This window comes from Candidozyma auris, chromosome 3 (assembly GCF_003013715.1).
Source record: "Candidozyma auris chromosome 3, complete sequence".
Taxonomy (NCBI): domain Eukaryota; kingdom Fungi; phylum Ascomycota; class Pichiomycetes; order Serinales; family Metschnikowiaceae; genus Candidozyma; species Candidozyma auris.
In genome coordinates, this window is record NC_072814.1 from 1,880,062 (window position 1) to 1,895,199 (window position 15,138).

The 15,138-nt window shown below is 44.4% G+C and overlaps 5 protein-coding genes across 5 annotated transcripts; 3 read left to right on the forward strand and 2 right to left on the reverse strand. All coding sequences in view use genetic code 12, as the record gives it.

Annotated features, from left to right (window-relative positions):
• Positions 1–1,165: 1,165 nt before the first annotated feature.
• On the forward strand, positions 1,166–7,909 carry BPH1 (Bph1p; the record flags this gene model as incomplete). Its single annotated transcript, XM_029032680.2, has 1 exon — positions 1,166–7,909. The coding sequence occupies one exon, from the start codon at positions 1,166–1,168 to the stop codon at positions 7,907–7,909; it is 6,744 nt and encodes a 2,247-aa protein (XP_028892995.2).
• Positions 7,910–8,491: 582 nt separating this feature from the next.
• Positions 8,492–9,904, forward strand: CJI96_0003486 (uncharacterized protein; the record flags this gene model as incomplete). The annotated part of the gene is made up of 1 exon (XM_029032679.2): positions 8,492–9,904. The coding sequence occupies one exon, from the start codon at positions 8,492–8,494 to the stop codon at positions 9,902–9,904; it is 1,413 nt and encodes a 470-aa protein (XP_028892994.2).
• A 426-nt stretch (positions 9,905–10,330) lies between these two features.
• On the forward strand, positions 10,331–11,065 carry CJI96_0003487 (uncharacterized protein; the record flags this gene model as incomplete). The annotated part of the gene is made up of 1 exon (XM_029032678.2): positions 10,331–11,065. The coding sequence occupies one exon, from the start codon at positions 10,331–10,333 to the stop codon at positions 11,063–11,065; it is 735 nt and encodes a 244-aa protein (XP_028892993.1).
• Positions 11,066–11,099: 34 nt separating this feature from the next.
• CJI96_0003488 (uncharacterized protein) lies at positions 11,100–12,614 on the reverse strand (the record flags this gene model as incomplete). Its single annotated transcript, XM_029032677.1, has 1 exon — positions 11,100–12,614. The coding sequence occupies one exon, from the start codon at positions 12,612–12,614 to the stop codon at positions 11,100–11,102; it is 1,515 nt and encodes a 504-aa protein (XP_028892992.1).
• Positions 12,615–13,814: 1,200 nt separating this feature from the next.
• On the reverse strand, positions 13,815–15,137 carry CJI96_0003489 (uncharacterized protein; the record flags this gene model as incomplete). Its single annotated transcript, XM_029032676.2, has 1 exon — positions 13,815–15,137. One exon carries the CDS (start codon positions 15,135–15,137, stop codon positions 13,815–13,817), a length of 1,323 nt encoding a protein of 440 aa, XP_028892991.2.
• Between the last annotated feature and the right edge of the window lies 1 nt (position 15,138).

Sequence of the window (15,138 nt, forward strand, 5' to 3'; positions counted from 1 at the left end):
TCTTAACAATTAGTCGCTGCCAATTGAGGTAGTGGAGGACCCCACGACGAAAGCATGCAAATGCAGATGAAGAATATGCAATTGGGCAGTGAAAGATTTGAGTGTGTTAGGATCTGCTTTAACTTATAAAAACTGAAGCCAGGAGAAAGTGCTTGTGTATTGTGTTAGAGCCTTGGAGGCTCCCCACAGAGTGTTGTAGAAGGCTAACATATGAAGAATACTAGAGGATGAAAGGGAGTGTCAATTGCACAGTTTCTGCCTCGAACATAGGTGATAATCCTTATATTAACATCTTCAGGTTGCAGTTATCCAATAAGTCCCATTATAAAGTGCCAGGATACTGTAAAGAGAAATGGCCGCGAAAACGAGCAAGAGCTGTCAGACAACCGATGCAACCGAGACGTAAAGATCTATTTATGAGAGAAATAAACAGAGAGAGAGAGAAAAGACTCAAAACGGCAACCTTGCTGCGCAAACTACTACGAAAATTCACCTTCCTCTATTACCTGGCAAGAACAGGCTCTATCAATTGGATGCGTTGTCTATGCGCTAGCGCACTTAGCACTCCATTGATACACAGACTATAGGCAAAGCAATGCCATCAAAACCTTGCTTTGAAGCTAATAAGTCACATCTTCATCAAATGAATTGAGCGTGGCCAATAGTGGTGCCTTTTGGTTTTTTGTAAGATGCCCCCGCATACCCCAGATACACCCTCCACATAATGCTTAAGCGTTTTGCAGCCATTCGAGTGAGTCACACAGAAAAGGATAACCAGGATGCAGACAACAAGATCTGAGTAATACAAGCGTAGAAAACTTCAAATAGTGCTCTAGGGTCATATAATTCGAAATACAATACCATAAATATCTCATTGAAGTTACATGTGCGTGCAGTGGTGGAACCGAGTGAACTGATAGTATAAATGTGAGCGATACGGATGATCTTGATCCCGCCATAGAGTGAATCGATGATCAGGAGATTGGAAGCTTCAGTTTACCATCCTTTATTATCCAAAAGTATAAAATTTCTTGCAAATAGATCCTTCGACTATCTGGTTCACGTGATCAAGCCCCCCTCCCCCACGCTTATCAAATAGCACCTATACTCATAGTTGACAGACAGCACTGGTAAAAGAGGATACTTGAGTGATAGCGAAGATAAAATGGCCGAAGACCTCGAGTCAATCAGCTCGCCAGATACAGAAATCATTGACCATGTGGTCAAAAAAGTTCTTTCAAACTACACAATTGACGAAGAGATCTTGTCCCAGTGGCTGACTGAGCTAGCGGACGTGGTCAACGACCCACCCCATTTGGTGTCTGCGATTCAAAATACAGTGATAATCCTGTTGCCTCTTGAGAACAGATACTTTGAAAAGAGTCACCAAGTTGAATGGTCAAAGTGCATATCAATGCTCAATAAACTAGATACAGAGGTCTATGGTGATTTTAAACAAGTCATGTACGAGCTCTTGGTCCAGGCGATCCGCTCTTACACTGCTAGACTTCAATTGCACTCAATTGGTGTTACTGATATGCTTATAGCTGACTATCTTGGCAATCTCGACGATGCATACCTTCAGCAGAAGACCGTGCTTCTATCTATGATGATAGAGGTAGGGTGCTCGGTCAAAAACCTCAAAGCACTACTCGCCCCGCTCCTTTTGAGCTCAGCCAAATTCAAAGCTTCCCACAAAGCAGTGTTGCTCGATTTGCTCACATTCATCGCTCGAGAATTTCCTTCCCATTTCTCGTCACTCACGTTCAATAGCTTTCGGAATAAGAACCTACTGCTTCCTTTAGTCAGAGACTTCGAGTCAAAAGGATTCACGATACTGAGCTGGTTTAAGGTAGAAATTCCCATTCCTAATGAGGAGATGGACGAATTTACTGTGATACCGCTCTTCCTGCTTGACTCCTCCAGCAATGCTTCAACGTCTATCCGTATTCAATTGTTAAATTACACGCAGTTCATGGTCGAGGTCATTGATACATCGACTGGGTCAAGGATGCAGTTTTCCTTCAACCAACATCTAGATCTACTGAGCAGCGCCAATCAAGGCTTCACAATGTTCACCTTGACGTTCGATTCCTTGCACAACATCAATCTCTTTATCAATGGTCAAAAAAGCGAGTCGATACCATGCTCCTCTCTCACCAAAAAAATTTCTACCTGGAACAAACTATATATCGGAGTTCCTTCATCAGACGAATATCCCGCTCACAAAATCAGGGATGAGCTCCGGATAAAAGACCTCATCGTTCTTGACTGCCCAATGAACGAGCAGTGGGTATTGACTTTGTATGCCTTGGGGGTAAGCTTCAACTGGAACCTGAAAAATCTTGAAGATGAAGTGATTCCTGACCTTTTCAACCACTTGAACCCCTCTTATCTTGCAGATTTGGGAGTTCAATTTAATTCTTTGAGTACTGAGAGTATATCTAGATCGAAATTTCTGAGACGACAAGCCGGATATCATCTGAAGCATAGTTCCTATTCAGAAGTTTTTGAAAAGCCAGAGATCATCAGGTTATTGATCGGACTGAAATTCAGCAAGTCAAATGTCCTTTTTGACAGCAATGATCCATCTCTCATCGATCATGTGCAAAAGCTGAAGAGTATTGAATGTATTGCACACTCACCTGAATCTCTTAATGGCGGACTCTATTGCCTTGGGGGAGCAAGCTTTCTTTTGGCTCTCATAGAATCTATTTCGAGTGACATCAATCTTGAAAGCTCACAGCGAGATGAGCTCACCTTCAAAGCAGTAGAGTTCATTCTTGAATGCTTGAAGAATAGCTGGAGAATTTACAAAGAATTCGAGAAGAATGATGGATTTTGTATACTCACGCTTCTATTGAAGCAATACAAACAGCAATTTAACAGGCGTCTCGCTTTTGAAGGGAGTTTATTGGAGGTGTTCGAGAGCTTCTCGGGGTTCTCTATTCAAAACAGAGATGGCTTCATCAAGGACTCTTTGGCGTTCAAGTATTTGGTGCTCGACTTTCAACTTTATGATGGATCAGTTGACCAAGAACTTTTGAAAGATTCTATTGTTGAGATGGTCAGATCTACAAATCACAAGAGTCATAATCTAAGAGTGCTTTCCAAGCTCAAGCTTCTAAGGCGTCTCGTTCATTATATGGAATTTAAGCTTCTCAACAGACTGGCTACTGATAAGGAAATCGACGACTTCACTGCGATCCTTTCTGCCATCTTACGTACTGATATTTCCCTCGATACGATAAGATCTTTCTCATATTTTATCATTTTTGCTTTATACAGAAATGAAGAGAATGGACTTACATCAAGAAAAATAGGCTTTGCTGCCTTGGAGTCACTTTCTAGACAGCTATGCGATCCTGGATCATCGACCAAACAATTAAAGAAATTTTCTAGAGCACTCACTATACATTGGCTTCTTCTTTTACTCAGTACCAAGTCTGCTGATGATGAACAAGAAGCCAAAGCATTCGACAAAAAAATTGTTTACCATGGTTTGATACTTCTTATCCGCCTCTTGAGGATCTTAGGACCCAGAATTCTGAAGCGTTTCTTTCACAATAGTCGCGGACTTGACGTCTTGACTAATACCCTCAAAAGTTGGTGGAGTGATGATAAAATAATAAGCCTCATATTTTTAGCAAGTTTTGGTTTGGATGGGTTGTGCGAGAATTATACTACATCTACTCTTCCACAATACCTAGAGCTTGATAAAGTCAGAGTCATCAAAAAGCTTGTCGCACCTGAGTTCATGCTATTGTTGAATAACATGGCACTCAGTGCCGTTTATGATTTGAGTGTTAGACAAGGAAAGGTTCTCAGCGTCCCAAATTCTCCTTTAAGATCACAGCGAAAGAAGCTGCAAGAAGATGAGCAATTTGCTATCACCTTCAACGCAATACATCTCATCAATCAATATATTGAGGTAATCAAGATTGGATTCAGAGATTCTCCTGCTCTTGCCTCCCACTTCACAAGCAAGGATTGGTTAGAAGGCATTATAGAGTTGCAAGGTCACCTCAAGTTATCGATAGAGTGGCCTAACTCCACCTTTACCAAAAGTTTTAAGAGCTCTTTGGAGAATTTGACAACTGCTTTAAGCGAGATATTTATTTCTAAGCTCGCTGAAGTCAGACAAATCTTCAATATTTTGGAAGCTGTTAATGAGAGCACTTTAAAGATGATCCTTGACTCAATCTTTCCAAGAATATTTCGACATTTCAATCAATTTTTTCTTACATCCGACATTATACAAAGAGAGGAAAGTTATTTAGATGGGATGTCAGAGCTCTTGTTATTTTACTTCGAACACTTCATCGACCTAAATTACTATGCAAGTGATCAGGACATGGACACTTTCATCAATGCTGCTTTAAATGTTCTTGAGAGTAACCAAGTTTCAAAGCGACGCCAGAGCAGTCAGCAGAGGTTGAAGCTGATCACAGGTCAAATGATGGTTTTTAAGCTTTCTAAATTGCCCTACCACTTTTCTGATGCATCTGACAGTACGGTAGAAGACGAGCGCAAAGAACAGCTTGACGAGGTAGTGAAGTTCCTACTCTACAAGCAAATCATTTTTCTAGACGAAGAAGTCTTGAATAACACTCTTTTAGCTCAAGTGTTTGAGATGTTGATGGTGCTGTTTACGAAGTTGAAACCTTCAAAGCAAACTGAAATTGGTGAACATTTCATCAACTTCTTGAGAGCAGCATACATAATGCGTGAGGGAACTTTCAGCAGTGTGATTGACCAGCTTACAAGTGCCTCGGATTACACTAACTCTGGTAATCTCATTCAGCAATTTCTCGACATCTTGGTATCGCGAAATGACGAAGATATCATCAAGCACATCCAGCGGTATCCGGCGATCAAGCACATTTTTGCCAAAAACCTTCATTTTAGAATGAGCAAGCTCAAGGATGTGGGCAAGATTTCTGTGCTCGAAATGATCAGAGTGATGCTCAATAACGGTGGTCGCCTTGGATACATGGACACCGTCTACATCAAGACTTTCGAAAGGGATTGTGAAAAGTTAAGGGTTAAAATCATCAATGAGGAATTGACAAATCATCTACGCGAATTGCAAGACATCGATGATAACAATAAATATTATTCCACCTCATTTTCTGCCATGAGGAGCGAAGTTGCCCGACTCTTCTTTGAAGAACTGATTCTTGAGCAAAGCTACATGCTCGACTACATCGAAGGTACCGATAGAATGAGAAAGCTTTTAGTCATCGAAAACCAGTTAGCGGATAGCGACAAGCTCTCATATTCGATCGATATTCCAGTCAAGAAGATGAAGACTGTGGAAATGAACACGAGCGACTTTGAGAGCTACGAGTACGCCATCTCCCAAGCGAACGTTGGCGAGCTTAGTCTTGTGGATGCACCGGAAGAGGATTTTGAGGAGATTGAAGCTCCTTCAGAGAACAATGGAACCGAGACGACAGAGTTCGATGATAGAAATCGAAGAGTTCTCCGCAGTTTGTTCTTGGGAGATCACATCCAGAATGTCTGGAATATCTCCAGAATTAATGGTCTTGAGATAATAGAGAGCTTGATGATTCTAGGAAATACCCATCTTTACCTCATTGAGAATTACTTCCATTGTGAGGAAGGAAACGTAATTGAGGCTACGGATGCGCCACTTGAGCTCAGGGATCCGTATCTTCAACTAATCAATGACCAGTCAGCACTCACAAATAGCACTAAAGCAAAACCACATCGCACGAAGAGCTGGTCTATCGAAAGTTTGAGTTCAATCACAAAGAGAAAATTCTTGCTTCGAGACATTGCGCTTGAAATGTTCTTTAGTGATGGTGCCAGCATCTTGATTACCTGTCTCTCGACCAAGGTGAGAAATGTTATTCACAGTAAACTTCAGCCGTATGCATCAGGAAGAGGCTTGGATAAGGAGTTGGCTATTACATTGGAGCAGTCGTCTCACATGTCGCATAGCAACTCTCGGTCCTCCAACACCTCATTGACTTCAAGACTCACATCGGCATTTACTCACAATTTCAATGCCACAGGCTCAGGTATTGCCAGCGCCACTAAAAAATGGCAGCAAGGGGAGATGTCAAACTTCTATTATTTGATGATTGTCAATACCTTGGCAGGTCGCACATTCAATGATTTGACTCAATACCCAGTTTTTCCTTGGGTTTTGGCGGATTACGACAGCGAGGAAATAGATCTATCTGATCCCAGAGTATACCGTGATTTGGCGAAGCCAATGGGAGCACAAACACCATCTCGTGCACAGCAATTTGCAGAGAGATATGAAGCCCTTGAAAGCTTGGATGATCCACGCTCCCCACCCTTCCACTATGGTACTCACTATTCATCGGCGATGATCGTATCTTCATACATGATACGCTTGAAGCCATACGTGCAATCGTATCTACTTCTTCAAGGTGGGAAATTTGACCATTCCGATCGCCTATTCTACTCGATTCAGAAGGCATGGCTCTCAGCATCCCAAGACAACACTACAGATGTACGGGAATTGACTCCTGAATTTTTTTATCTTCCAGACTTCCTCGAAAATCAGAATAACTTTGAGTTTGGCATATTGCAAAATGGAAAGGTTGTCAACGATGTCGAACTTCCGAAGTGGGCTAAAGGAGATCCAAAGATTTTTGTGTCCCGAAACCGAGAGGCCTTGGAAAGCCCATATGTTTCTGCGAATTTGCATAAGTGGATAGACTTGATCTTTGGGTATAAACAAACTGGCGAGGAAGCAGTGGAGTCCCTCAACGTGTTTCACCACCTGTCATACGATGGAGCAGTAAATTTGGACGATGTTGTTGATGATGTCGAGAGGAGAGCGGTGATTGGAATGATCAATAATTTTGGCCAAACACCTATTCGGATATTCAACAAACCACACGCAAAACGAGAAGTTTTGAACAATCCAGATCTGTATTTGCAAGTGTTAACACAGGGCGCACATGCAAACACGACGTTCGAGTCTAAACTCAACATGCCTATCGAGAAGCTCGAAATCAGTGGTAAGACGAAAAAGTGGATTGGCCGGCCCTCATGTGTGTCTTCGGAAGACGAACTCTTGATTCGCAAGCCGCTGCTGCACATTCTGAAAGTCGGCAGCGGACTGCTTATCATCAACACTTCCCTTTTCATGAACCTACACCTGAGCAACATCACTGCGCTTGTACAATTGAGCGGCAAAGTTTTCGTCACTGGAGCTCAAGACGGTGTCATTCTGGTGTGGAAGTATTTTGCCAAATCCCTGCCTACAGTGAGATTTCAGTATATTCTTCGTGGGCATGAAAGCGAGATTCGGACAATTAAGTACAGCAAAACATTCAAAGTTGGAGTCAGTCTTGACGAAGAGGAGAATGTGATAATGTGGGACTTCACCAGGTTCATGTTTGTACGGAAGCTTCGTTCCAGCTCGAACAAAAAAAGTGCCTCCCCCATACACATTGCCATCTCAAATGATACCGGGAATATCACCATCGCCAGCAGCAGTCGATACGCCAACATTGTTGATATCTACACTATCAATGGGTCGCTCATCATGCAGAAGCAGTTGGAGCCTGGTAAAATTACTGCTGCCGCTTTTGCTAGTCTCAACGGAACACAAGTAAGCTCAAACGATGTACGTCATGCTTACTGGAATCATGAAATTGTGGCAGTCGCTTACGAAACCCCCAAAAAGATGCTACAGTTTTATGAGCTCGACTGTGATAGCAATGGCTGGAAACTCCAGATTCTACAAAGTGTGCGTCTCGAGGAGCAAGTCTCGGGAGCTGTGACTGCATTGGAAGTGTTCAAGAGAGTTGAAATTGATAAGCATGACAAGCTTTGTCGAGGTCTGCTTGCCGCTGTGCTTGGTGACAGTCAAGGAAAGGTGTACGTCATTGCCGAGGCATGAAGGATACGAGGAAAACGGCGTTTGTACATGAGGCTCGAAGGACCCTTTGTGGGAGCTTTCAATAGTTGCTATCGGTGGAGATTGCAACCATTGCCAGGGTGAAAGAGAAGCTCGCCAAGGATTCCCCACTGAGGAAAAAGAAAATGAGGAAATGAAAAAAACAAAGAAAAACAAGAACATGATTGAATAGCGTTGCTAAAATCGTGTTGTTTTGATTGAATGATGAAATGGTTGCAAAAATAAAAAGCTTCATGATTATCGCGAGTCAGCTCAAAAGAGACCATCCAACGAACAAAGTGGAAACGGAATTTGTGCCACAGCGGCTCCATACCACTTGTTAACGCAGCAATGGCCGAGTGTGTGCAGGATCGAGATTCTCAGATTCAGGCACCGGCCAAAAAAAACCAAGCCTCATCGGGGTAGACCTCGAAAGGAAAACAAGTGAGCCAAAAATACCAGCAAGGCACAGAAGCATCAAAAGTCTAACTGGCTCTGCCTCAGCCAAAAGCCTTTTCAATAACTACTGCTTATTCTTTGCAATTCACCTACCCATCCCATTATTTGGTGGCTCCACTCGACGATATGTTGCTGGCAGGGCAATGGCTCCCGCCAGTTTCCATAAAGACCATCTCCATCTGTGTGCTCTGGTACCTGGTACTGTCCTTCACTGCACAGGTCACCAAAGTGGTGATGGTGGAGTTGTCATATCCGCTTTTCCTTTCGCAATTCCAGTTCTTAGTCGGAGCGCTTTTATCGCTTCTAATGATCCAGCTCTCCCGAAAAGTAGCGTTGCTTCATCAAGTATTCCCAATTGGCACCGTCCCTGTCGACAGTTCGAACGCTGTGCTTGACAGGCGAATCTTCATAAAAGTGCTTCCTTTGGGGGTGTTTCAATTCACAGCCAAATACTTGTCCTTGTGTGCAACGCTGTTGATACCCGTGGCCACGGTAGCCAGCGTCAAGGCGCTATCTCCTTTGCTCATAGTAGCTGGATACCGACTTTTTTATAAGGTGCATTTCCCCTTGCTCACGTACCTCCTGTTGGTGCCTCTTGTGGCAGGGGTGATAACAATCATTACCGCCGATGCGGGTATCTCAGTTGAACTGACGAAGGCGGCGACATTTACCCCCATTATTGACGAGGTGCACTTCAAGGGTTTGCTCTTCTGCATTTCCAGCACCGTGGTCATGGTGACACAACAAATCTACGGCAAGGAGCTCATAACATGGGACTCCAGTGCCATCTCCAACCCGGCGTCGTTGGTGTTGAACACCGACAAGAGCCGAGCAGTGACTCCTGAGTTTGGGCCAGATCAGCATACACCTTCTTTGCGGCAACACGAGAGTTCTTCAAGCGATTTCCTCCTGCCCTTGTCTGCATTTGGCAAGAAGGGAAATACTCTTCGACTTCCATACTCTGTATCTGACTTGTCTCTCGATGAGAAAAAGGAGGCTTTCCAAAGCAGAGCGCAGCATTATGACATGGAGGTTCAGGAAGGAAAGAAGATCATCAACCCATTCAGAGCATTGGCGTCCGCAGTGCAAGGCGTACGAAAACCAGACAAGTTCACTATCATATTTTACATTTCCCTCATTGGGTTTGCATTCTCCTTTAGCGGGTTCTTCGCCAACGAAGCAGTCACAATGTACAAGGAGCTTACTGAACCGGCTCATTTCGAAGAAGCACCCGAGCCCAAAAAGAAGTTTGTGCGCATGTTCGTGTTGATTCTCTTGAGCAGCGTGTCGCACTTCTGCCAGACGCTGTTGGCGTTTATATTGTTAGGAATGATGCCGGCATTATCCTACTCAATTGCATCCATGATGAAGCGGATCGTCATAATCGTTGTGAGCATAATCTTTGCCACGCAGCTTTCACAGGGCAAATGGTTTGGCGTGTTGACCGGGTCTCAGATTGTAGGGCTCGTTTTAATCAGCCTTGGGCTCTACTTTTACGACCGTTGGGGATCCCGCAGCTTGAAGGAGAACCGTGTCTAATACTAATAGCATAATATACCATAAAGTTACAAGTACAAAAGGAATGTTTGGAAAGGCTAGAATGTTTAGCTGAAATGAGGAGAGACAGACCCACGCTGAGTGGGCCAAAGACCTTTCTTAGCGTAGGTGCCATCTTCCTTCGCCAGCCAAACCCGCAAATCCCGTGACTACCCCCAGCGTCAAGCGCTGTGACTAGTATACTCTAGTATGTGTTGTAGAGAGTCGCAATTCTGGGTCTTCGAGGCCACTAGAGCCTCGGAACTGCAGCTCTACAATAATACACATACAAATAGTACAATAGTGAAAGGAAAAAAAAATTGTACTTTCCAGCAGCCTATATACTAGACCTCGCGCGTGCCGGGTAACCAACAAGAACTCTTCGTAGTAGACAGGCTGCGGTTGATAGATCAACGGTGTAAGGGCACAATGAGGATATTTAGAGTTGCTACCGCCTTTTGGCTCCTTCAAGCTGCTTTCTGTCTTGATTTCAAAGCTCGTATTGTTAATGTTCCAGAAGAAGCGCTTGAAATTGAGAACCTCAGAAGTGGCAAGACAAGACCAATCGAAAGAAACTACCAGGCTAAAGTCGACGCCAAAGTCGTGGGATTGGGCCCCAAATATGGAGAAGTACACGAGTGTCGTGTTAAAAAGACTTATGAGTTTGATGTGGAAGGCTTGTCGGCTGGAGAATACAAATTGTTGGTCCACTCCCACGACTTCAACATTCGCCAGGGAAGGTTCCATATTTCTGTCAATGACAGTGCAGTTGTCGTGACAGAGGACAGATTAGGAATAAGCGGAGCCAATTCAACGAAAAGCTGCGTGGTGAGCGAAAAAGAGCCGTTGATCATTGAAGCTGCTACCATCAAGCAGTATGAGGAAAACCCAAGAAACAAGCTCATGGAGATGGTGATGCAGAGCCCGTTGGGATTCATTTTCAAGAACAGACTATACACAATTCTATTTTTTGTATGCATGGGGCTCATGATCTTGCCGCTGCTTGTCCAGTGGATCAATCCTGAGCTCGCGGAGCAGTTTAGCGAGTTGCAAAAGGAAGCCTACGAAAAGAGAGCAGAGCGAGTCGCTGCAGAGAAAAGACAAGGTCAACTTCCAACGCAACCCGATAAGATCATGGGCAAGAAACAAAAGAGAAAGCTCTAATCCCATTTGTATGCATTTCTATAAACCGAATGAGTTAAACCTTGATGTTCAATTTAGAGCCCACAATGTGCCAACGACTCACGACCCAAAGGATGGTTCCCAACACGGCGAAAGCGCCACAAAAGATAATGAAATTACGGTATTCGTCTGTTCTGCCGTCACCGATGATGGCAGCTCCCACGGGAACACCGAACAAAATACCGGTACTGGTAGCAGTATACATGAGGCCATATCTCTGTCCAAATTTGTCAACCTGAGAAATAGCACCAAGACAGTTAGGCGTCAAGCTCAAAATACTGGAGCTGAAGAATCCACAGAAAACTGTGAATGTGTAGAGGCCAGCTCTTGTGTGGCCCGCGGGAAGCCAGATGCAAAAGATGGAGAGGATAAATCCAATGAGCATGAGGATCATGACATTGAAGGGGCCAAGCTTATCGGCAAGATGGTTGGGGATGTATCTACCAAAAGCACCAGCCGTGTTGAAGAACGTCAATAAATACAAGGAAGCCGTCTCGCTGAGCCCATAGGACATGGCGTAAGTAGCCAAGTAGGTAAGAATCGACATAAGAGCGACCTCGGTGAAGAAATTTCCAAGCACAAGAAAGGTGAATTTCATATCCTTGAATGCAGACATTTCAAAGAACGATTTAGTGGTGTGAAGAATACGCTTGTGCCTGCCTTCGTGGTCCTGAAGTTGATCATGCTCCAGAGTTGGCAGAGTGAGAGATCTTCTGAATCTGGTCTTCACCAACACAATGGTCGAAATGGAGCCAGCCAAGCATATGAACCCACACACTCTGATCCCCCAGCCAAAACCCACGGTGCTGTACAAGTTGGTGAGAATAATTGGCCAAATGATGCCGCCTACTGAGCCGCCAAGCGTAGCCACGCCCAATGCCTTGCCTCTGTTGCACAAGAACCAGTGACTGACCGAAGAAACCAACGGAGTGATGGCAAGCGCCTGCGCCGTACCCATACAAATAGACATTGAGAAAATGAAAGCCACAAGCGAGCTTGAAAAGCTCACTGCCATGGTCCCTCCAAAAAGCAAAATTGTTGCTGCAATGAGAAGAGGCGTGGCACCTTTGGTATCAAAGATAGGACCCACGAACACACTTAAAAAGAAACACAAGCACATGTAGATGGAAAACACCCACGAAACAGAGCTCACAGGCTCGCCAGCCAACTGATGAGTCGAAACGTAAGCCTGAATCGCCCCCACGGCGTTGATCAACCCGAAATTGATACAGAGCCCGATGAAGCTCCCTAGCACCACCAACCACGCTTTCAAGCCTCCATCTGGGAAATCCACTGTGGCACTCTGTGGCTGCTCTTGAGGCTTCAACGACGCAAACACGTTTTCCTGCTCGTTCAAGTGAAGCGGAGTGTTGCCAGGAGAAAAAGAGGTCACTGTTTCAAGAGTCCTCTCTGTGGGTTCTCCCTGCCGTTGGGCCAGAGACTGAGCAGCTTCGTCTCTGGAGACGGTTCTGACGGTGATGTTGTCTGATTTCTGGGTTTTGTTGTAAGTCTCGAGTTCTATGGACGACATGGAGTAGGTGGAGGAATGTCTATGGGTTGATAGATAGATAAAAAAAAAAAGGTGGGTGCCTGTAGAAGCGGCTACTTTGCGTGAAATCTGTACATGAGTCAACGGAATGCGATGGGGATCGGAATTTCGGTTCCATTTGCCGCACCTACGTAAAAGATGACTTCGTGGGGAAGTGAGACAAGTTGAAGGGATTTTAAAAGTTACGTACTATTATTGATTTACTCAGCTTCTATTCGTGAATTTTCTATGTTGTGCTTTGTTGAAGTTCAAGCTTGTTCACATTTCATCTCTCCGACCGTTGGGGCTTCGCACACTCCTGGTGTAACGGTTATGCTCAATCAAGAGATGGACTATTTTTTAGTGGAGATAATTTAAGTAATACGTTTTGGACTTGCGAGTTCTTTCACTCATCCACTCGAGTCAGCTGACCCCCTTATTGTGCTTAGTCATCGTAATTGCCCCTTTTTGTGAGTTTCGCTGAGCTTCAAGCCCGATACAAATACGTGGATCTCTTTGCGCATCTTGAGAGTTTGTTATTTGCTAGCGGCTACTTCCCGCAACCAAAGAGTGACCACGCGTGAGAGATGAAAATAACTCGAGGAAATCCAATGAAAAGTCCAATAGGTGTCACAAAGCCAAGCTAGACCCTGAAACTATTCTGTTGGCTTCAATCATAGTTTTCACATACTTACATAGAGTCTTGATATGGCCGTAATGGTTGCAAAAATGTCGTTGCTTGCTCACCAGTTACAGAATGGCCCAACCATTTCCTCGTACACACATGGCACATATGTTTCGATAAAGAGAAATAAGGCACCCCAATCTCTTTGTAACACTGTTATATATCACAAGAGCTGGTAAAAGACATCATGTCCCATTTTGACTCGACCCTTGTTGAGGTAGCCACGACATTGTCGCTCTCAAAGTTCATCCAAACCCGGCCCTTCAATAATTAATGTTGAACACTCTAGTCTTGCTAGAATTATTATACTCTATGAGTGCTTTTTGAGCCGATGCCAGACTTCCGAGGTTGAGGTAGTATCGCTCATCGTGGGCATGCTGGTGTATCCGTGTATTTCGCAGCCATATGAAAACGCAGAGGCCTGACTATCATGAAAACTCTTCAAATCGCTACAAGTTCATGAATCTCTGGATTGAAGCTACTGATAAATTTAAGACACACATTAAAGCTTTTGATGACTAGTCATTGCTGTAGATGAGCTCCTTCTTGGCCTGCTCGGAATAGTCAGGCTTCCTCCCGTCAAACCTCGGATTGTTCCATCCGTTCACGAAGTCGAAGTCTGTCTGAGCCCAACTAGCAAAAGGGTAGGTGGGAAGAGTCTTCACAGGTTGATCCTTGGAAATTAAGCCCTTATCTATTTGGTCCTCAATCACCTTATCCAAGTAGCCCACAAGGTGATCTCTCAAAAAATCAAAATTCTTATACTTGATGATGTCTCCTGGACCCTCGTAGAGAATCTTGCGGATGAGCGACGGAACCATTGGCTCATCCTTCATTTCGTCGAGCGAGTAGAAGACAGGGTGGTTGGTGAAGATGATCGCCTGCGATTTCGGAAGCCTTCTCAAGGTCTGCCTCTCCACTCTCACATTGAACGAACCTGGGGGTGTCAGTTTCATGGTCTCTTCCAAATCGGGTACCACTTCCGGAACCTGATATACATTGCTCATCTTGAGCTTGTGGTCCCAGCTGATATACCATGATGCCCGTTCAACGGGCAGATTAGGCGCAAGACGCAGAAACCATCTTTCCATCGAGTTTTTGAGTTTTTCTTTGTAGTAAGGCACATCCTCGTGAATAACGTCAAGATGCTTACCAATCTTTGTCAGAATGTCAAAAGAGCCGCCTGGAAATGGCACTGCTGCTGCCACTAGATGATGCAATCCATCATTGGGGTCTTTTCTCACCACATAAAAGTCCTCCTTGGCCATCATCAGTACATACACCAACGGGTGCTCCTTCAATGGGAGCGTCATGTCCAAGATCTCCTTTGTGAGTTTGTTCCTGATAACACGCCCTCTTTCCTTCTTGTCTATCAACACGGTGAAAAGCAATGGGTACCGATCAATCATGTGTTGCAGCACTGTCTCCATGAGCTCCGTGCAAGCGTCTTCAGACCCAGGCAACCAGTCGATGTTCTGCTTCCCATACTTCATGAAAACCCGCTTCTTTTCCTCGATGTAGTGCCAGTAATATTTATCCATATCTAACCAGTGGTTGATGTCTAGCTTGAATATAGACATCGTCTGATGATAAGGCCACCTGAACGGTCTCCACGGACGATCATCATAATTCTTTACCTGTTCGGGTGTGATCATGAGCGGTGTCGGTTTGGGGAGCTCCTCATTAGACGCATAAGAACCCTTTCTGCTCAGAGCAGGAGTTCCTGGGTTTGAGACGCTGATATATTTGTAGTAGTAAGTGTTGATATACCTTTGAATAGCCAAGCGGGAATCCTTATGTGCCAATGGCACCAAAAATGCCAAAAGAAGTAATTGCCACATA